Raw genomic sequence first — 23292 nt, 5'->3', positions numbered from 1 at the left:
AGTCAAACTCACACCCATAGTCACTAAAGTTGATGCCAAATACCAGCACATATAGACATATATAAACATATGGTCGAAAACTTCTTACAGAGTTGCACAGAAAGAGTTTGGTGGTCGTATTTTCAAGATTTAAAACTCATTTTGTGATCACAACCAGGAAAAAAATTATATCTAATATCTCCAAACTTCAAAGTTTATATCTTATTTGTTCCCTTTCAACTCAAAAGAAGAAATCAAGAAAACATGGGTGTTCTTGATCACGTCTCTGAATACTTTGATTGTTCCTCCTCCCATGGTAGCTCCAAGAGACACAGAAGTCTACAGGTAAAATCAATTCAATCCGTATACATACTAACGTTTTATATGACCGAGCATCTTTTTAACATATTGTGATGGAAATCACTAGACGGTCACTACAAGAAAAATGGGTTTTATTAGCGGACGAAAAACGCTATATAACGATATGATAGCGGTTTTTGAAGCGCTGTATCATCGCCCGTCATAATAGGTGAAGGACATTACATAGCGGTTTTTAACAATGCTATCTTTTCTTCCACTACGATAGCGCTTTTCTATCTGCAATTAAATATTTTCTAATAGCGAATAATTTTCGTTATTATTTTTATTATAAAAAAAAAAATAAAAAAAAATAAAAACAAATAAAAATAAAAATTAATTAAATATTAGAAACATAATTAAAATTTAAACTCGTTTATATATTTAATTTTTTATTAATGTAAAAAAAGAATATGATTTACAAATTAAAAGTATAAACCAAAACCTAACCAAAACTAAACCAAAACTAAACTAAAACTAAACCAAAACTAAACCAAAACTAAACTAAAACTAAACCAAAACTAAACCAAAACTAAACCTAGTAAGAAAACCAGGCCTCCTCTTTTCTTAACGCCGCCGTCGAACCACGGATAGCAAAGGTCGTGGAGGCCTCCAAGCTTCTTCATCTTCTCCTTTTTTCTTGTTTTTTCTCCACTGTGTTTATGTCTCCCCCACCTCCTTGCTTCTTAGAATCCACTCAACCTGACAGAGCAGACAAGATTTTATGAAAATCAGAGGCGCTTCTCTAACAGTCTCAGTCTTGGTGTCTCGTTAGTCGATGGTTACCTCCGTTCGGAGGACGATGGGGTTCTAGGGTTTGTCTCCGACGGCGCTGATTCTTCTCATGGGCCGGCGCTGTAGAGGGCGTGTTCTTCCTTGGACTTTGAGCGGCGACTCTCAAAAGCGAGATACAGAGGTTGAGGATTCTCTTGACGGAGCTTGGCTGGCCTTGGACGCCCCGGTTCGGCGAAGTCACGAACGTGATTGCAGGTGACTTGTGGTGGTGAGAGACGGTTGAAATAGGAGAGATGGTGGACCTTACGCCATGGATGGTGCAGAGAGAAGAAGAAGAAGAAGAAAAAATGAATCTGTTAGATGAGATACAGAGAAAAGCGTTCACTGTTATTAAAAAAAAAAGAAGAGAAAAGCTTACAGAGTAAGCTAAACGAGAAAGAGCCACATTGCATTCTTAGCCATTGATTTATGTAATCCAATGGCCAAGAATAGAGATCCCAGATTTTAAGAATCAACCAATAAGAAATGAGCACTAGGATAATGACTTTAAAATAAGAGTTTAAGGTTTTTTTATCTACAAATGGTTTGAACTTAAAAATAAGAACATATTTAACATTTCAAATATAAACTTGTGTGATTTGAATTTTGTGATTATATAATTAAAAAAAAATGATTTGGTAGTTTTGTGTTTATTCAAATTTTAAGGTTTTAAGTTTATTGTGTTTGTTTAGGGTTTAAGAGTTTAAGGTTTTTTTGATAAAAAAAGTTTAAGGTTTTGTGTTGAAATTCTGGGAGTATACATATAATAAATTTATTTTGGTTTTAACATGTATGTTTTAGTATTGAAATTTTAGAACTATCAAATATGAAGTTTAGGATTTTATATTTAAGGATTATGTATAATACATGGTTTAGATTTAATGTATATAGGTTTGATGTTTAATTTTAAAATATTTAAGTTTATAATTTTATATTTAAGATTTAGAGTTTAAGTTCTAAAAGATTATAAAAATTATTACTGTATTAGTGTTTATTTTTCTTTTTCTTAGAGTATAGGGTTCAGTTTGTTTAGGGTTTAGGGATATAAAAAGTACGTTATTGTAGCGTTTATTATTCTATGTGCTATTAAATGTATACTATCATAGCGTTTCTAATTATGCCGGTCTATCATAGCGTTTCCAAAAATACAAACGCTATCTAAAACTAACGGATATGTCAACCACAGCAGAAAGCGAAAAAACGCTATCCTGTTCTGTTATTAAAACGCATTTTTCTTGTAGTGGGTGGATGTGAGGGTTTTGATAGACTGTGAAGGATGCGAGAGGAAAGTGAGAAGAGCCTTAGAAGGAATGAAAGGGGTGAGAGATGTAACCATCGAGGCTAATGCTCAGAAAGTGACTGTGGTTGGTTACGTTGAGCCAAACAGAGTGGTGGCTCGGATCATTCACCGGACCGGTAAGAGAGCCGAGCTTTATCCTTTCGTTCCTTACGACGTTGTGTCTCACCCTTACGCGTCTGGTGTCTACGATAATAGAGCACCGGTTGGGTACGTTAGGAACACCGAGTATGATCCACATGTCTCGCGGCTCGCACGTGCTAGCTCCACTGAAGTTCGTTATACTACAGCGTTTAGCGATGAGAACGCTTCCGCTTGTGTGATTATGTGAATTTATTTGTTGTTCTTTTTGATTTTGATTTTGATTTTTTTTTGTGTTGATGTGTTTTCGAGAATTGATTATTGTTTGTCTGTTTATGTTGGTATATATAAGACCGAGTTAAAAATGTAAACTCTATGTTGATGAATAGGTTAATTATGCATTGTTATAAAAAATGATATGAAATAAGTTACATTATGCCATCATTAAAAGAAATTAAAACTGCTACGTAAGAATTTTTGGAGAACGATTTTCAAATAACAATATAGTTAGTTGCTCAAATAATTGTGGAAAGAAATTAAAAAGTAAATTTATCGTATTATAAGAATTAAAAAAAAAAGAATTAAAAAAGTCTATAGTTTGCACCTAATTTTGTTGGGTAGTGCGAAAAAGTAATGCAAATTTGATAGCTTGCGGTGGCCATCTAATCATTAGCCATGATGAAGTGGGATTATTAGTTTAGCTGTCACTAATTTACCTGTTTAAAGGAAGCATATAATATAGCGATGAAATCATAACTTTATTATAGAATGAGATTACAATATATATACAGAGAGCAATAGGAGATTAGGTATAAGATATTGACTAATCTATCATTTACATATATACGTCATCTACATGCCCCCTCAAGATGGAGGGAGATGTCTCACTCCAATCTTGTCTGTAAGTTCTTTAAACCGAGGCCGAGAGAGAGGTTTGGTGAGAGCATCAGCTAACTGATCGTGGGTAGAAACATGAGTTACTCGAAGTGCGCCGGAGCGGACATTGTCCCGGATGAAATGAAAGTCCAAGGCTAAATGTTTCATCTTGGAGTGGAAGACTGGGTTTGCTGAGAGATAGGTTGCTCCAACATTATCACAGTAGACTACCGGTGTCTGTGGCAAAGTAATCCCCAACTCCGTCAACAAGGAACAAACCCAGCGGATTTCAGATGCAGTGTTCGCGACCGCTCGGTATTCCGCTTCAGTAGAAGAACGCGCGACGCCATTTTGCTTCTTGGAGGACCAAGCTATGGGCGTCATGCCGAGATAGAGGACGAACGCGTTGGTGGATACGAAGTCGTCGGTGTCGCCGGCCCAATCTGCGTCGGAAAAGGCGTGCAACGTGATAGGTGAGTCTTTGCGTAGTAGAATCCCATGCGTAGGTGTTCCAGCAAGATACCGGAGAATCCTCTTTGCCGCCTGCCAGTGGAGCTCAGTGGGCCTATGCATAAACTGAGACAAACGATTCACGGAGTAGGCGATGTCGGGTCTGGTGAAAGCCAAGTATTGCAGGCTGCCAATAACTGCTCTGTATTCGCTGGGATCATCAAGAGAAGTACCCGATTTGAGCAATAGCTTTGGTGATGTAGCCATGGGTGTCGTGACCGTCTTCGCATCAAGCATGTTGGTGCGACCCAGTAAGTCCAGGATGTACTTACGTTGCATCAGATGAAGCCCCTGCGCTGTAGGTATAGCTTCAATACCGAGGAAGTATGTGATGTCTGTCGGCTCTTTGAGTGAGAATCTGTTGGATAAGACTGAGATGAACTCCATGACAAGAGCTTTGCTACTTCCAGTGACTAGGATATCGTCGACATAAACCAAGCAGTAGAGAACAACTCCTGGACGTATGTAAATAAAGACCGACGTATCTGCCACAGAATTGTAGAAACCAATGGATGTGAGATAATTTTTCAGTTCTTCATACCAGGCCCGTGGAGCCTGTTTTAAACCGTAGAGAGCCTTGTTGAGACGACAGACATGATCTGGGCGATCTTTATCCACGAGCCCGGGTGGCTGAGAGACATAAACTTCATCCGTCAATGTGCCTTGCAAGAACGCATTGTTGACGTCAAGTTGTTTGATTGTCCATGACTGAGAAACCGCAACCTGTAAGACGAGACGAATGGTTAAGGACTTCACCACCGGGCTGAATGTTTCTGAGTAATCGACACCGTACTGTTGACTGAACCCGCGAGCCACCCATCTCGACTTGCGCCTGTCAATCTGACCATTAGGTAAATATTTAATAGTATGAATCCATTTTGTTGGAATAACATGTTGATCAGGAGATGGGGGAACCAAGTCATATGTTCTGTTCTGTATCTGGGCATTAATCTCAGCACCCATAGAATTTCTCCACTTCTCATCTCGCAAAGCTTGGGTAAGGGTAGTTGGGATTTGCGGTTTAGAGGGAACGTTGGCGAGGAGTGTGAGTTTAGTTGTTGGTTTGGTGATGTTATTCTTGGCTCGGGTTCTCATAGGGTGGACGTTTTCAGGTATGGGAGCAGGAACTGGTTCGGTTTGAGGGGTAGGTACGGGTGAGATATCGGTGTTTGTTGGAGAGGGCATTTGATGATTTGGGCTTGGAGTAGGAGAGGGGGAGTTTTCCGCTTGTGCACTACCTGCAGGTCCTGCAGAATTACTTTCCAAATCATTAGATGTGTTACCTGAAGAGAGCACATCATTACCATCATTGTTCATCGGCGAGGATGAAGATGTTGGTTGGTGAGGATCCGAGCTCAGGGGCGGCAGCGACGATGATGCTGATACGAGTGGTGACGGTGACAGAGGACATGGTACGGTTGTTGTGCGTGTATAGATCGGGTTAGGGGCTTGCTCAGGCTCATCATTAGGTGGGTTTGATTTTGTTTTGGTGGGGAAGGGAAACTGATCTTCCACAAACTGTACATGGCGCGAAGTGTAAATGCGACCAGTTGTCTTGTCAAGGCATAAGTATGCACTCTGAGTGAGTGAGTATCCAAGAAACACACAGAGCTTCGACCGTTGTTCCAGTTTGTGAGAGACGTAGGGCCGAAGCCACGGGTAGCATGCACAGCCGAACACACGAAGCTTCTGGTAGTTTGGGTTTTGTTGGAACAACTTCTGATATGGTGAGGTGTTTTCAAGAACCGCACTTGGTAACCGATTGATAAGGTACACGGCGGCGGAGAAAGCATATGTCCAGTATGTAGCCGGCATCCAAGCTTGATGAAGTAACGTTAAGCCAGTCTCCACGATGTGACGGTGTTTCCGTTCAGCAATGCCGTTGTGTTCAGGTGTGTGGGGAGGAGAGGTGAGGTGAGAGATGCCATGGGTGGAGAGGAAATGTCGCAGAGCAATAAACTCGCCGCCATTATCTGAGTAGAGAGTCATGAGTTTGGTTTGAAAGCGTTTCTCCACAAGAGCTTTGAAAGCTATGAACGTGTCTCGGACTTGAGATTTTTGCTTCAATGGATAGAGCCATGTGTATCTTGTAAAATGGTCAACAAACACAAGATAGTATTTAAAGTTATCCACTGATATAAGAGGAGAGGTCCAGACGTCGGAGTAAACATATTCAAGAGGTTTTTGAGAATGGATTGTGTTGGCATAAAAGGGTAATTTGTGACTTTTATTAATAAGACAGTGGGAACAAGGAGATTGTTTATGAGAAGTAGATGAAAGCGGTAAAGAAAAATTTGAAACAAGTGTTTGTAAGACAGTGTTTGACGGGTGGCCAAGGCGAGCATGCCACGACAAGAGGGTGGTTTTGTTTGTAGGTGAGGCGAAGAGGGAAACGGGTCGGGTTTTCTGCACTGGCCACTCGTATAGCTCATCCTTAGTTCTGCCTTGGAGCAACCGGGCCCCCGTGCTGAGATCCTTCACCTGAAAATGAGCAGGAAAGAATTCCACAGAAACCTTATTAGTATTGCACAAACGGTAAACGGAAATAAGGTTTTTATGAAGGTTAGGAACAAAAAGAATATTGTTTAAAGCTAGAGAGCGAGATGGAGTAGTGAGAGATGAAGAACCAGTGTGCGAAATAGGAAGGCCCGAGCCATCAGCAATGACCACTTCTTCACCACCATTGTAGGGTTGATGCAAGGATAGGTTGTTGAGATCGGTGGTCAAGTGATGAGTGGCTCCACTGTCAAGTATCCAGTTGTTCGGATTGTACGCCATTGCTGCCATATTCGCACGAGGTTGCCATGGAGCTGGTGACGATGGATACTGACTTGAAGCATTGTTCGCCGTCTGGAACTGAGAGCAACGCCTTGCGCTATGACCAAAGACCCCGCAAATTTGACACTTTCCTTGATACCCACGTGGACCCATATCTTGACGTGGTTGAAAGTGTTGTTGTTGCTGCCATGTTTGAGAATTGCGACTGCTTTGGTTGCCTTGATTGCGAGGCTGGCCACGATTGTTGCTGGGGTAGGTGTTGTTTCTGTTGCTATTGTTGTTATTGTAAGGACGGTAACTTGCAGCATTTGCAGAGACGGGCAGAGGAGACACGGTTGGCGTCATTGACTGGAGGCGAATCTCATGATTGAGTAGCTTCTCATGAACCTCAGTGAGAGAGGGAGGCACGTCACGGCTCTGGATGTGATCAGCGACGAGTTTGTAGTCGTAAGATAACCCGTCAATGATATGCTCAATTTGATCTTCAAGATCAATAGCTTTGCCAAGAAGCGCCAGTTGATCAAATCTTGTCGTAAAGCCTTGTAGGTACTCATCAATCGACTTGGTACCCTTCTTCCATTGTTTGATCTGCTGACGAAGTTGCTGGATGTGGCCCCGGCTTGGTTTCGCATATGTGGCAGAGAGTTTCTCCCATATCTCAGCCGATGTGGACGTCGTAGCAAGGATTGGTTGGATGGAGACCGTGATAGCCCCGAGCAAAGCACTGTAGAGTAGCTGGTCCTGTCGTTGATAAGAGGTGAACGCAGGATTGAGAGCGACGACCCCATCTGTGGTGATCGTTGGAGGAGGAACCTGGATCGTTCCGTCGATGTATTGTGCGAGCCCGTAGCCGTTGAGCAACGCATGAATCTGGCGGCTCCACATTAGGAAGTTAGAGCCGGAGAGTTTCGTCACATTTGACATGTTGACGTTGAGGATATTGCCGGATTCGAGAGTAATAGTTTCAGAGAGTGCAGGAGACGCCATTGTTATAGGAAAAGAAGAAGAAAGGGATGACGTGAAAGAAGAAGAAAGATGATGAGAAATAGAGAGGCGGCTGGATTTAATTTAGGTCTTAGAACCGTAACAGCTCTGATACCATATAGCGATGAAATCATAACTTTATTATAGAATGAGATTACAATATATATACAGAGAGCAATAGGAGATTAGATATAAGATATTGACTAATCTATCCTTTACATATATACGTCGTCTACATATAATAGCTAATGATGTGATTATGAAATGAGAGAGTATGAGTAAACGTAGGAATCATTGAAGTTAAGGAAAGAACATGGTAGATACATGTGTAGCAATCAGAGCGAATAGTTGTTGCAAAGTGTCATCAGCGTTGACAAAGTGTGTTCGTTGCTAAAAAAATTATCAATATGATTAGTAGCCAATTAAACTTTCTCTGAACTGTTTTGTGATCACGTTGGATAGAAATAGTTTATCCTTATACTATGTTAAAAGATATAATACCACGGATTAATTCTTTTATGAAGTTTAGCGTATGTTAAGATTCCCTTTTTATATTAATGTCTAAATGTCTATGGATGGAAAATACTTGTGACAAGGATAAATGCCTAAATTACTAGAACTATGCATGTAAAGTCGTCATCATCAATAATAAAGTGGAGCGGTTAGATCCCAAGTTGGGCCTCCCGACGAATAGTCCAATACAACTTTTATTACTTTCAGCTAAAACTTTTGTATCGACATGTTCTCCGGCAAGACAATGCATGCCGTGTGTACGTAAAATAAACAGCAAAACGTTTTCTTGCAGAAGATCATGACGTCCTTGTACGCATCGCTCATAACCAATTCATTTGAGGCCTAATGGGTTGGCTTGGAGCTCCTTTCTAGGAAGTTTATTTTTGAGCAGGGTCACAAGGTTTGACTCAACCTTGAAATTAAATTAGTTAGTCTCAAACTTAATGGAACGTTCAGGTCTGGAATGAGCAGCTTGAGATAGAGTTGAATGCAAACGATGGTCCACCTGAGCTGCTTTACCCTCACGGAGGGCAACAAGGCCAAGATATCAAATTTGGCTTGGAACATGGACGAGCCTTGGGTCATCTGAACCATAGCTGATAAGTCTTTAGGTGTGGCAGATGCCAGAAGGCGTTTTGAACTGCTGTTAATTTGTTTAAGCCAATCTATATATACAGCGTTGGTGTATGGCTGTATGCTATGATTCCTATTGAAAAATCCTATTTTGAGTTTAGTTCAAGTAAAAAAAGACTATAGATCGACAAAAGATTTTGTTATATAGCAATCTTACAGTAAGATTTAGAGAGCACAACAAGGCCAGAATATAGACTTTCCCTCAAAATCTTAGTCAGCCTTGTTCTTCATCAAGCAACATGATGCTGAGCGGAAAGTCAAATCTCTACCTTAATACCTAGTCTGGGTAAATATTAATCAATAAGATTCAAGAATCCTTAAGTATAGCTGCTTTTTCTTTTCTTTTTTAATTGCATATAAGGTAGGAGATCTCAGGAAGTCACCTGTTTCAGAGTTCTAACTCCGAAAATCAATGAAACACCACACCAACACCTTAAAACTGTTATTCAGCAGTTAAACAAATTGCTACTCGTCATAGACAGACAGACATAATATCAATCAACTTAGAAACAAACAAATGGCAGTTACACAGTTTGTATTGACAAAATCATATATCCTTCTAGCACCGCAAAACTCAATAAGAAAAATACAATGGAAACAAAATAGATTCAACAAAAAAAAAAGCAAAGGGAAGTTGGATTTGGAGATTTTTCTACAACAGGAAGTTGGATTTGGAGATGGTTGGACCTGAGAGAACAGGCGCGACCTTACATTCAATGTCAAGTAAATTCGGGTAGAAATGCTTCATTCTGGCATGATAACTGGACACAAAATGGAGATTTACTAACTCTGACAGGTTCTCTTGGCCCTATGGTTTCTGGTATTCCATTGGAAGCCTCTGTATCATCCATCACCTCTAATGGCCATTGGAATATCTCTTCCAGGAGCAGACACCCGATTCTCCGTATTATTCGGGCTGAGCTTCCTCCTCAGGCACCCCAAGCATCTGTCCTAGACGAGGATTCTTATATATGGCGGAATTCTTTGACAGGTCAGGCTTCTGAGTTCTCAGTCTCCCTGTTTTATGCTACTCTCTACTCGAGTCCATCCTCAGTATCTTGGCATAAGGCCGTTTGGTTCAAAAAAAGGATTCCGAGGCATGCTTTTATAACTTGGCTGGTCATGAGAGACAGGATGGTCACTCGGGAGGCTTATTTCATGGGGATTGGAAGTTTCACCGACTTGTTTGCTTTGCGGTGTTGGTAATGAATCCTCAGCTCATCTATTTTTTGAATGTGAATACTCCTTCAGCGTTTGGAGAGGCCTTCTGTCAAGATCAGCGCTCCAACACCCTCAAAGACTCCAGGACATCGTGGCATGGCTTTCTTCTTCTCAGATTAATGGAAAAATGAGGGTCATCTTACATCTTATTTTCCAGGCATCTATTTATCACCTTTGGAAGGAGAGAAACTCAAGGATTCACACAAATACATCCCGACCTTCACACATGGTTGTGAAAGATCTGCAACTGCATCTGCGCACTAAGCTATACTCACTCGACAGGGAAGATTCAGCTGATCAAAGGTCCTTACATTCAACAAGGAATCGATCTCAAACCTATCTATGCATCTGGTTTGATAGGTTTCAAAGATAAGGCATCAAGAAAAGGAAGATTGCTTCAACTGTGTTTCATGATTGCATTTCTAAAGTTATATCTTGTTGTTTAAATGTTGTAAAAACTCTACTTTCAGAAACGGTATCGGAAATTAAAAGTTAAAAAAAAAAAAAAAAAGCAAAAATAACCTGAGTAAAAGCTGATGATGCAGCTGAAACTCTACAACTTATTTGGAAATACAATATGTATATCCTTATGTAAATAGATGATGGTACAAAAGCTTCATGGTGGTTCAAGCTGCTTTTCGTGCACGATGCCCACCTAAAATGAAGAGCCCAAAGAAAAAAAAAAGCATGAGTGGAGCTGAGCAACATACTAAAGGAATGAGTTGACCAAAAGAGTCTCTACCTTTCCTCTTATTGGAGGCAGATACATTGGCACTACTGTTAAGCGAAGATCCGTTTCCTAAGTTCTGATCAGCCACCGCACACTGCTGCAACTGCTCAAACTCACAACCACTCAAACCTTGCTCATTGATTCCTTGGCCAAACCCATCCTGAAGGCAATAAACCTCATCATCACCACACTCCACATTACAAGGATTCATCATCATATGAGAGAAAGAAGGAACATTGGGTTGTTTCTGGTAAGGAAAAGACCCAATCTCCCCATCAATCCTCCCTCTCAGATCCACAAGCAAACACTTAAGCCTCGAGACCTCAGCCTCCAAGGCACTCTGACTCTGCAGCCTCTTCAACAGCTGGTGATTCACAGCCGTGAGCCTCGCCACCTCGTCCTCCAAGGAAGCGGCTTTCGCCTTCTTCTTCTCTCTGTACTTCCTGACGGCTTCCCTGTTCCCTGACGACGACGGCCTCTTGTTGTCTCCCCCCTTCTTACCGCAGGACTCGGCCGTGTCGTCGGTGGAGAAGACCTTGTCGTCGCTGTCGTCGTTGTCCTCGGGGAGGATCTTGGTGTGGACGTGGAAGCAGGTGTGAGTGTGGGCGTTGTTCTCTGGGCCTGTGGGGTTGCATGTGTGGGTGTGGGTGCAGGCGGCGTTGGAGGAGTCCATCATGAGAAGGTCGTCGAAGAAAGTGTCCATTGAGCAAGTGGTGGTTGGTGGTAACAACACTCCCATGTTCGAGAATTCGAGCTCGCCGTCTTCCATGTTAACGGAGGCACAATGATCACCACAAAGTTCGGTACTTTCTAGCTAAGCGAGTGAAATCTCGACCACCCAGAATCAATCTAATCGCTAATTTCGCAGCAATTCGATCTGTAATTGAAAAGCCCTCCCTAAAAAAATCGATACTTTGGAGCTTCCGAATCGATCGAAACCCTAATTTTACAGTAACCTGAGAGCAGTTGGATCAGTAATTGAGTAGAGAGATCTAAGAAACCCCCTAAAGATCGATACTTTTCTAGCTAAAACTGAAATCTCGAGCTCCCTGAAGATTCCAAAATTGAGAAAGAGTGATGGGAAAGGACAAGTTTTAGAGAGAAAGGGGGACCGTTGATTATTATTATTATTATATATAAATAAAGATTATTATATCGAATAAGTTTTACAAAATAGTTGTCGTCACTTGAGTGGTTGGAGAAAAGACATGGACGTACGATCACGATTTCGAGTGGAAGCAGAGAGATTTTGAGATTCTCTTTTTTTTTCTTCTTCTTTTTTCCTTAATTTAAGTTTTAATTATTTCAAAAAAAAAATAATTATTTCATTACATATTAAAAAAAGAGACAGTACAAAGAGTTTTCTCTCTATTCGAAAAAAGCTCTAACCTCTTTCTAGTTTTCACCGTCTCAAAATCGTCGTCTCCGACCAGCGGAATGGGTTTCCACAGCCACCACCGGCCCGTTTAGTTTTGTTTATAATTTCTGTTTGTTTATAGTTTCGTTTTGTTTATAGTTTGTATGTGTTTTTTGACCTCGGCGATGTATTTCCGACACGATAATCGTCCGACTTCGCCTTCACTATTTTCTCCGGTGTAAGGTGGCTGGCTTTGGCTCTACCATATGAGCGTGGTTCCTGTACGGTTCAGTTGTCTTGCCTTTGATGCCTAGCTCGCGTTCGCGGAGGAGATCTCGAATTGGTTTGATTGAAGCTCGCATGTGAAGGGGCGATGGCGGGAAACGGCAAGAACGAGGGTGGTTTTCAGTCGCCGGGGTTTGAAACGATAGATCCGGATGAGATCTCGGGACTGTTCCGATGAAGCTTTCTGGTGAAAATAAAGGCAATGTGGAAGGGTGCGATGGCTTCGAATCCAGCGTGTTTTCGGCGAAACTAGTGTTCGTTTCGTCTTCTCCGGCGGAAGCATCGACGTTTGGTCTCGCAGAGGCGAAGAGATGACGCGTGTCTAACGCGGTGGATGGGGTTTACACGTGGCCGCGGTCGAGAGATAGTCTCTGACGCGTATATGTGTAGCGCCGTTTGGTTAAATGAGTGGGCTTTTAAGTCCATGGTTTAGTTTGCCCTAGTATTGGGCTTGTGTATTATATTTGAGCTTTTAAGCCTTGTTGTATTCGTATGGGCTTATCCCGATTGGGCCTGACCCTTAATAATATTAAATACTAGATGGCTAAAAAAAAAATCTGAACGTGATTGGAGCTCCGCATCTTCTATATTTACTTAAATAATTAAGTAGAATAGTATTATCATCATTTTTTGGGTTAAATTTGTATTATCATCATAATAAAAAAAATAATATGGATGTAGCAAAGAAACAATACATTGACTCAAAACGAATAATAAGTTTAAACAATAATTTCTCACCTACGGTCGTTTATTTGTTGCGATTAGAAAACAAATAAGATCGTTAAACACCAGCTATTAAGCTATTGTCTCTCTTTTTTTTGCACAAAAAGCTATTATCTTCAACTTGTTATTTTTCTTTTCTTTTTGAAAAGCTTTCTTTAATTTTTTTTCTATTAAGCTATTATCTCTTTTTTTTTCCTTTTGGAAAGCTTTCTTTAATTGCCATCTATTAGAAACAAATAGATCGCTAATCACGATTTATTGGTTGATGTGAATGTTAGTGATCGTGATAGACGTAGATTTGTACTTTATGGAGTTATATTAACTTTAGATAGAATAAAAGCACGTTTGATGCAGAAATTCAATTTTTTGGGGTGCTAGTGGCCAGTGGGTACTTATTTAATTTATCTATTCGATGTCCTCTATGTTCTTGGTTCCCACGAGGATGATGGGAACACCATGAGCATAATGTAACCCACTGATGAACAAGAAAACCAAAACCAAATGTAGTATTCTGTCAGAACCACTGAGAAATGTAGAAAACAGGAGAGAAATGTAGAGAGGTGAAACCTTTTAATATAATTTCATGAACGTACGATCAGGGTTTTGAGTTGAAGAGAGATTCTCTTTTTTTTTTTCTTAATTTAGGTTAAATTATTATTTTTTTTGATAAAAATAATAAATTTAAGTTTAATTATTTCATTACAAATTAAATATCTGAACGCGACCGGAGCTCCGCATCTTCTATATCTACTTAAATAATTAAGTAGAATTGTAATATCATCATTTTGGGTCAAATTTGTATTATCATCATGATAAAATAATATTTTTGATTAATATTATGGATGTAGCAAACAACTTGCTTGAGAAAAGAAACAATACATTGACTTAAAACGAATAATAAAGTTAAAACGATAATTTATCATGTACGGTCGTTAATTTTTGTGATTAAAAAAAAAACAAATACGATAGTTAATCACCAGCCATTAATCTATTATCTTCAACTTGACATTTTTCTTTCTTCTGGAAAGCTTTCTTTAGTCATCATCTATTAAAAAAATATAGATCGTTAATCACCATTTATTTGGTTGATGTGAACATTAGTGATCGTGATAGACGTTAGCTTTATACTTTATATATAGACGTAACTTTGTACTTTATAGATTTACTTTAGATATAACAAAAGCGAGAAATTTTATTTCTTTTAGCTAGTGGGGTACTTATTTTAATTAATTTAGTTATTCTATAGTCTCTTCTTGATTATCTCGTTCTTTGTTACCTTTGAATTTGATTAGTCTACGAATATCTCAAATGATCTCAATTAACATGAACTTTTAAGATTAGGTCTGTACAATCCATTTCGAAGATGTATTTCATTAGATTAGACATAGCCTAAAAATATGCAGTTCTAAGAGCATCTCCAATGTATTACTCCAAATTTTACTCTAAAATGGTGCAACTCCAAAATGGAGTGATGTTTTACTCCAATGTATTACTCCATTTTTTACTCAATTATCATGTTGTGTAAAATTATACATGTAGTCATGATATCATGTAATATTTTTTTTTCAAAAACGAAAGGTCATTTCACAATATCGAAGCGCGAATGTCAGATTATTAAATAATGAAATATCTTGTTTTTTGTGTTATTGTATCATTTGAAATATTATTTAAGTAAGAAATAAAAACATTAAAGATTTAAAGGACCATTTTATAAATAAAAAACTTTAACTCCAAAATGGAGTAATGGGTAAGATTATTCCATAAATGGAGTAACCCTAGCCATTACTCCATTTTGGAGTTGAAAATGGAGTGGAGTTAGAGAGGATTTTACTCCAAAATGATGTTTGGAGTAGAAAATGGAGTAGGGTTGGAGATGCCCTGAGTGAAGTACTGAAAAGCTCTAAATTTTAGAGAAAGACTCGAAAAGGTGAAAAGTTATAAAAGAGACGATCAAAAGATGACACTTTTCTTTTCTACATGTGCCACTTTACAATTAGTTTGATTTTGTTTTTTTTTTCATTTAACAATAACTAGATAATCTAATCTAGTCTCCTAGACTATATTTGAGAAGTGATTTTGACACATGTCATCTCTACAATCGTTTTCACAAAAAAAATTGTGACGTGGCTGTTATAATTGATGACATGTCATATGGTTAAATATGACATGGACAATTACATTTAATGCTGATATATATTTTTGGAAATCTTTATAGAATATGACAATAACTCATATATTACATTTAATATTGATTTATATTTTGGTAAACTTTGTAGAATATGGTAATAACTCATAAATCATCACTAAAATAAATATATTCAAATATGACATTTAGAATTTCGAAATATTATATAATTTTACTTTTATAATTATAAAATTTTTATTATCTAAAAGTTTCTAAATTTTCTGAATTAAAAAATAAATAAATCGTAATATCATTAGTTTCTTTTAGATATCTACAAATTATGTAAATATTATTTAGTTTTAATTTTTGATAACTATACAATTTTATATGATTTTTAGTAATTTAGTACAAGTTGATTTAATACATTTAACCAAATGAAATAAATAATTTTTTATCTAAGATTTTAACTTTATATATACACATATATATTCTTAAATATAATTTAAAATAAAAAAAACTATTTTCTCTTAATTTTATGCTTAATTAATGATATTTATATTAATTATTGGTAAAAATAATAAAATATATAATATTAATAAATTATATTTTAAAACATAAAATTTAACTTTCAAAAAATTCATCACTAGACATGGTGCAGGAAAACACCTAGATTAATAATTGTGACATGACTACTAAAATTGATAACATGTTTTGAAGATTAATATGACATGAAAAATTATATTTAATGTTAATTTATATTTTTGATAAACTTTTAAAAATATGTAATAACTCATATATTATATTTTTTGTCGATTTATATTTTTGGACTTTTTAAAAATATGGTAATAACTCATAAATCATCATTAAAATAAATATATTCAATTATAGCAGTTCAAATTTCGAAATATCATTTAAATTAAAATATTTCAAAAATATATACATATTTTTAGAAAATTATACAAAATTAAACTTTAAATCGTAAAATCATTAGTTTCTTATATATATCTACATATTTTATATATATTTTAATTTTAATTTTGACAATTATGAAATTTTACATATTTATTTAATATATTTAATTAAAATAAATGGATAGAAAAATCTAGCTAAGATTATAATTTTAAATATATACATGCACATTCTTAAATATAATTCAAAATAAACAAAATTATTTTTATCTTAATTTTAATGTTCAGTTAAATCAAATTTGTATTAAAATATTGATAAGAAAAAATATATAATATTAATAAAATAATTTAGACATTTTTCTATAAGATAATAATATTTCTAGAATAAAAAAGATTGATTATACATAAACGAAATTTATTTTTATTTTTCTTCATATTTTTCCAAAAACATAAAAAACAGAAAATATCTATTAAATTTTAAAATATAGACTTATATATTTTATCAAAAACATATATAAATTATACATAATTATATTTATGAACCTAAGGTAAACTAAAAAAATGTAATTAGCAAAATCGTTTTATTTTAGTCTAATTATAACCAAAACATTATGATTAAAAAATGATATAGGCCAATATACCAAATGCAAGTAATGAAATCAATCAAAATATGAACAATTAAATCAACCAATTATTATGACGTATCTATTTTGCATATATTCATATACGTGAATAAATTTTCAATATTTTACAAGTTATGTTTATTAATGAATATCTGATTTACTTTTTTCTATTTTTTTAAATAAGATATATCAAATTATACAAAATTTTATGAAATATATTTACAAATATAAGAGGATAAACTGAATTACCTACTAATACGATAATTTTAACCTAATGAGAAAAAACATCATTAATTTAACCGTCTATTTACAACTCAAAAAAAAGTTGAAATAATACAAAATATCATACTTAAAACATAAAGATATTTAATTCAATTTTTTATAGATACAAATAAAAGATTATTTAAAACATATAAACAAACAAAGTAAAGTACTTATTTGTAAATATTTATTTCCGTGCATGGGCACGGGAAAATCACCTAGTATTATTATATTTATGAGGTACTTTAGTGAGTTTCTAACCACTAAGGATGCTCTTGTAACTTTTTGTGTTAAAAATAATATTGAATCGCATGTTATATTTTAGATTCCAGTGAACAAGAGCACGTTCGAATAAGACAAGGATCCATGTAAGAACATTGTGAAGATGCTTGCCCTGCAAGTCAAGTGTGGTCGTGGCAAGAAGAATTGAGGGTTCATATCACTATCATATTGTTCATGTTCTGTGTTTTTAGTAGAACAACTTCAAATTGATGTGACATCTATTTTTCTCGGTTTATTTGTGTTTAATCTCTTAAATTCAACGCTAATACACGAGTAAGATATTCAAACATGATTTGATCAAGAAACAACTATACATATAAACCAAAAAACTACTCCTATTAGGTTGGTTTAATATAACAATTTTATTGAATTTTGGTAAAAAAATAACATAACGAGGAGAGCTTATTTGACATTAAAGAAACTACCAATCATCTATAGAATCTCTAGTGCTGCTACAAAGATGCTAGAGCTACATTCTTTTCATTGCAACGTTTGTGGACAACATTGGCATAGTATTCAGAATTCAGATCATCACATCTACGAAACTATAAATAAAAAAAAGAGAGAGAGGATATCACATGAACAGAGCCAGATCAGTAAGTTTGAGGTTGTGTGTTTTGTCATCATTCTTCATCCCATTTGTCTTTAGGGATCTCTCCAGAATCAGCAATCACAACTTTCTTCCTTGGTTTGCCACTGTAAGTACCAGCCCCACCTTCAATGGCGAACACATAGTCCATCCCTTGTATCACCTTCCCAAACACAACATGTTCCCCTTCCAACCTGTGCACACACACATTTCACATATTGTTTATCAAAATCCTACACTGACAGCTCATGATTGTTTATGAAATGAGAGGAGAGAGTACCAGGAAGCCTTGACAGTGGTGATAAAGAACTGTGAGCCATTAGAATCAGGTCCTGTATTACCCATCGCTACAACACCTACATAATACCATATCTGGTTAAGCTACAAGAAGAATACATGAAACTCACTTTCCTAAAGTTGGTATAGAGAGAGAGAGAGAGAGAGAGAGAGAGAGAGAGAGTAGAAGCGCACCCACCTGCATGTGAATGCTTTGCTTTGAAATTTTCGTCAAGAAAGGTACCACCGTAGATTGATTCACTCCCTTTTCCATCACCGTGGATGATGTCTCCTCCTTGGACTACGAATCCAGATACTATACGGTGAAACTGTGTTCCTTTGTAATGTAGAGGCTTTCCACTAGAAGCTTTTCCCTTCTCTCCTAAGTTAGCGAGTGTTCAGAGATCAATTTTAATCAGAAACTGAAGCAACCGATTGTAAGATATACACTAATCATTTTAAGTTGCAAACCTGTGCATAAAGCCCTGAAGTTTTCTGCAAAAAAAAAAATAGAGCTTTTACGCATAAGAAACTATTTTTTAAAACAATTTAACCGACTTTGAAATCAAGATAAACAAAGACATGCCTACGGTTTTGGGTACAAGAGTGCCGTATAATCCAATAACGATCCTGCCTGCAAGTATTGTAAACACAAAAGAGTCAAAAGGGAGAAAATGGGCAAAGAAGAGAAGCCAAAAACTAAAAGACTGTTTGACTTGAAGAAACAATATAAATATATATATATGAGGAGTCCCTTTAACCTAAGCGCTGGCCGTCGACATCAATATCGAAGAATACTCTGTGTGTAACTTGGTAATCCTCCTCGATGACTTGCTTCTGCTCCTCCTCCTCCAAAGCCATAACAAGAAAGCAGCATATAGTGGTTAGTCACATACCATTTTGCTGGTCCTACATTGTAATCCTAACAAGACAATAATCAATCATCAGATGAATCCAAAAGCATGTGACATTTTGATTCTACGCCACTTGAGATATCTCTCATCATCTTTAAACTAAAGAGCCCAGCCCTATCCAATTGTTGAGAAGTAGGAAAGTGTCCTACTTTACGACGGGTGTGTGAGAGCGCGAAGAAGAGGAGAATCGTAAGGGCAACGATGAGAGCAAGGCACCTGGGCTGCCGTACCAAAAACGAGGTCTCTTTACTCATCTTTCTTTCTTTCTTCTTAACAACTCATCTCACGCGAACCAACCAACACAGAGCTCTCGATCTCAACTTCCAAATCACAATAAAGGGAACTCTCTCTCTTGTTAGATCCCTCTCTCTCCCTCTCTCTCTGTGTTTACAGCAACGGAAATTAGATAATTCGTCCGGGATGAAGATCAAGTTTACAGTCCAAAACCATCTCAGTGTGCTTCGCTTCGTCGTTTTGTTATTTATTAATGGGCCTAATAACGACTAAAAGCCCATTATTACACACTACTAACTAAATGGGCCTTGTTCAGATTTGCATCTGCGCGTTATTATTGGTACCACAAATTGAAGTGTGCCCACAGAGGTTGAATCGATTCCGTCTTTGAATTGATTGATTGTTTTTTTTTTCTTTTTGGGGTGGCACTGTAGTTTAAACCATTTATTACTCTCTCTAGTCTTTGCAATTAACCGGACTACAAAGACATATCTGAAAATTTCATACCAGACTTTCTAAGTTTTATCGTTATCACTCAGATTTGATATTTTGCTGCCCTGATTTGTAGTCAATAAAGTTTTCGTTCGCAAACTTTTTCGTTTTATGAGGAGAAAAAAAATCAAACGTGATGAATCTCTGGTTCAGATGTAAATTGAATGGACACGCCACGTCCACCGTAGTTGGTAGGTGGGTGAGATATTTTTCGTGATCCTTGATTATGTTATTCGATAACTCACTGTCACTGAAACCACATCTTGAGGTATTAAATTGGACAACCATTTTAACCATACATCTTTTATCTGGAGTGAACGTTTATGTAAAGTTTCTCAAAACAAAACGTTTATGTAAACGACAGGATGTCAAACTACATTGTGCTACTTTCTTTTTTGTAAAGAAAACATGTGTTTACTTTCTTCTTCCTTTTTCCCCTTTAATCATATACACACATATAAACAATTTTTATCTAAAATGAAAAATAAACAAATTATCAGCCGCTAATTAAAAATACATTAACTGGTATATTCTATTTTAATACATATCTTATTAGACCATCTCCAATCCATATATATTTTCATTTCTATATTTTTTTCTAAAACATAAAAACTCTATTATAAAATTGAATTTGTTGCAATATATGCATTTACAATAGAGTTTCTCTATTTATTAGAAAATATAGAGAATTGCTAGTTTCATCTCTAAACATAGAGACAAAAATAGTATTCTTTTATATTTTTCTTGAGAAACTCTTTTATAAATGTATACATTAGACAAAATTTATCTCTATAATATAGATTTCTATTTTAGAGAAAAATATAGAAGAGTGCCTTAGATATGTTCTTAGCATTAATTTTCTTTTCAGTCTTAGCTTACTCTTGTTGTTTTATAATATTTTGTGTCTAGATAGGAATGAGTTTCGTGTATGAAAATATTGCGTAAAAGAAGTTATTTCCCAAAAAGAAAAATACTCTTTCCATTTTAAAATAATATACTTTTCATATTTTTTTAATAAAATATAACAAAATTTAGTTATAAATACATATTTTTGTAATTTTATAGTTTCTATATTTTAAAACCAATAGGATGTTAAAAATGTAATTAATGAATTTTACAATTTTTCATTATTAGTTGACAAAAAAATTGCATTGAAAATATATAAAAAATATCTTTTGAAACAAAAATTTTCTTTATAATATGTATATTTTTGAAACGGAGAGAATAGCACGTAAAAGTAAAACATATGGATTCTTTGGTTTTGCGTTGTAATATTAGTACGTATTAAACCCTTGTAAAAAATGTTAAGAGAACATCAGAAAAATACATTACATTAGCTAGCAACAAATTTAGTAATCGGCTTCTTTTCAGAAAAAAAAAAAGTAATCGCCTCCATCCCCACAAACTAGCTACGAAAATAATTAAAGAATGAATTTAGTATTTATTTGTAGACATATTACCCAACCTTTTTTATCAGAGATGAGCTATCATTTTATTTGCTAGTACTTGCTATCATTTATATCTTTTTGTCATTCGTTTTCAACCGTTGGATCCATTTAATATCACAATCATTATACTTATGCACTTATCGTTTACGAATCCCTACAACATTAAACGTTTTCGTATTTTTCATCTCAAAATATCTTTTGGTGATAAGCAAATTGTGATAACCTTGCCCACAAATCAAATCACTTAGTTGATAAAGTTATACTAACTGTGGCAATTGTGATAACCTCGCCCCCACCATACACCGATAGAGACATGTTCGTATCACTCACTTATTGTCCGAAATCCCGAACTGTCTATCCCCATCAATGTTCAGTTCTATTATCATAAAATACAAATGGCAAGTGGCAATAAACCTTTCAAACATAGCATGAGATATTTTGTTGGACATCTTTTATCTACCAAGTCTGTGGTACACGCCGATTGTACTCTTTTACTACATTACGTATATTCCATTCAGTAAAACTTTAAAACTAAAGTCATACACATGTATTGAAAGCTACGACTTCTACAATTCATGTTACGCAATTTAGGAGTTTAACTTTTGACCATTAAAACAACTCGCCATTGATTTTTGCCTAATGATATTATATAATGCATTAAATCAACCGGTCACCAACTCATGCTCTTCTGTTCCAGAGGACCAGAGATCCAGAATATCCTCTCGAATATCCCCATGAGTGCATCGTCCTTCTCATTTATCTCTTTTAGGTTTTTCTTTGTAATACAATCTCTTTTAGGTTATTATACGGATCTATGTTTCAAACTTTGGTTTATTACACTAAAAGGTCTATTACATTAAAAAAGGTCTATTACATCTAGATGGTTCACAAAATACGCCACAGAAAGTCAGAAATCGAGTAACTTAGATACTCCCAACTAAACGAACAAAGCAATTTGTAAATAATCCATTGTTTCGTATATACGATATAAAGTAATGGAGCATCAACAAATTGGCAAGTCATGCGTGATTAAATGCTATTCTTCTATGACGATGGAACGTGTCTGAATTGTTCATGCTTGAGTATTGAGTCATTAGACTGGTGTCGGATTTGTGTTCAATAGAATTATTACAAACTTCTTTTTGCCAAAGAAAAAAGTGCTTACAAGATAAGAAATGTATCTCATATATTTCAATGTGCATTTTCCTCTCTTTTTATTCCATAATTATTATCCTACCAAACAAAACATTTATATATAGTCTCTTACTATGAGAGATAAATAAACTAGTAATATGAATATATGACTCTCTCACCATCTCCCACCATTACCATATAATGGAAACAAAACATAGAACTTTACTAAAACAGCCCTTTTAATTTTTGTCAAATGGTTTATCTGAAAAGCTTTACAGAGCTTTTTGAGTAGTTTTTTTTTCTTTTTGAGTAGTTAAGAGGACTAAGACTAATAAAACCATGTGGTCGTTTATAAAATTCAAATAAGTAAAAATAAAAGTAAACTTACAAAAGTATGAACTCCCATGCCTGCAACAAACAATGGCCAAAACCAGCCACCAACTACTAATCATCCTACTTGGCCATATTTTTGTTATCACCAGTTCAGTATAAAAAGCAATTTGCATTAGAAGAAAATTCTTATAAATTTTCTGCCGACACTTTTGTAAGAAAATGAATGAAAAGAAACAAACAGAATTACACCGTAGTTATCACGGCTTTCACACACATTTTCATCGTACATGCATGTATCTTTCGTAAATTAAAATAACCAATATTGAATTGTTCGATTTATAGCAAAATAATCACTACAAAAAGATAAATAGAAAGAACTAGAAAAATGAACATAAAACAGTACATAACTAAATATTTTTAGTAGAAAAATTATTAATATTGTATTTAACAAATTTAAGAAAATTGTACCTTAATTTCGTGAATATTAATATAATTTTGTTCCCACCTTAAAAAATATTAAATATTAATAGACTTTGTGGTGATGTTCTAACCTTTGACCTATAAAGCAGTACGCA

General features: G+C 35.7%; 4 protein-coding genes and 1 long non-coding RNA gene across 7 annotated transcripts; 2 read left to right on the top strand and 3 right to left on the bottom strand.

Moving 5' to 3' along the window:
• LOC108820746 (heavy metal-associated isoprenylated plant protein 25) lies at positions 1 to 2859 on the top strand. The gene is made up of 2 exons (XM_056991658.1): positions 1 to 324; positions 2352 to 2859. Exons 1-2 carry the CDS (start codon positions 244 to 246, stop codon positions 2736 to 2738), a joined length of 468 nt encoding a protein of 155 aa, XP_056847638.1. The 5' UTR covers positions 1 to 243; the 3' UTR covers positions 2739 to 2859.
• LOC108821068 (uncharacterized) lies at positions 665 to 1497 on the bottom strand. The gene is made up of 2 exons (XR_001944464.2): positions 1123 to 1497; positions 665 to 1038 (listed from the first exon to the last, which is right to left on the bottom strand). It is a non-coding gene; the product is annotated as an uncharacterized LOC108821068 (long non-coding RNA).
• A 6733-nt stretch (positions 2860 to 9592) lies between the features above and the next one.
• Positions 9593 to 10492, top strand: LOC130498973 (uncharacterized). The gene is made up of 3 exons (XM_056992838.1): positions 9593 to 9984; positions 10034 to 10306; positions 10474 to 10492. Exons 1-3 carry the CDS (start codon positions 9593 to 9595, stop codon positions 10490 to 10492), a joined length of 684 nt encoding a protein of 227 aa, XP_056848818.1.
• On the bottom strand, positions 10386 to 11844 carry LOC108818944 (basic leucine zipper 19). The gene is made up of 2 exons (XM_018591905.2): positions 10746 to 11844; positions 10386 to 10658 (listed from the first exon to the last, which is right to left on the bottom strand). The coding sequence occupies exons 1-2, from the start codon at positions 11500 to 11502 to the stop codon at positions 10630 to 10632; spliced, it is 786 nt and encodes a 261-aa protein (XP_018447407.1). The 5' UTR covers positions 11503 to 11844; the 3' UTR covers positions 10386 to 10629.
• A 5855-nt stretch (positions 11845 to 17699) lies between these two features.
• Positions 17700 to 19531, bottom strand: LOC108819346 (peptidyl-prolyl cis-trans isomerase CYP21-1). Of its 3 annotated transcripts, none has more exons than XM_018592361.2 (7): positions 19226 to 19531; positions 18924 to 19084; positions 18749 to 18796; positions 18634 to 18657; positions 18362 to 18544; positions 18167 to 18242; positions 17700 to 18080 (listed from the first exon to the last, which is right to left on the bottom strand). In XM_018592361.2, exons 2-7 carry the CDS (start codon positions 19021 to 19023, stop codon positions 17921 to 17923), a joined length of 591 nt encoding a protein of 196 aa, XP_018447863.1. In that variant the 5' UTR covers positions 19024 to 19084; positions 19226 to 19531; the 3' UTR covers positions 17700 to 17920. The 3 variants fall into 3 exon arrangements, with proteins under 3 accessions (XP_018447863.1, XP_056847712.1, XP_018447862.1); XM_056991732.1 differs by having other exon boundaries at positions 18924 to 19008; XM_018592360.2 differs by having other exon boundaries at positions 18924 to 19011; positions 19226 to 19530.
• Positions 19532 to 23292: the final 3761 nt, after the last annotated feature.

Source organism: Raphanus sativus, chromosome 8, assembly GCF_000801105.2.
Source record: "Raphanus sativus cultivar WK10039 chromosome 8, ASM80110v3, whole genome shotgun sequence".
NCBI classification, from domain to species: Eukaryota; Viridiplantae; Streptophyta; class Magnoliopsida; order Brassicales; family Brassicaceae; genus Raphanus; species Raphanus sativus.
Note: the sequence above shows the minus strand (reverse complement) of the source record. Positions and strands in the feature narration are given on the sequence as shown.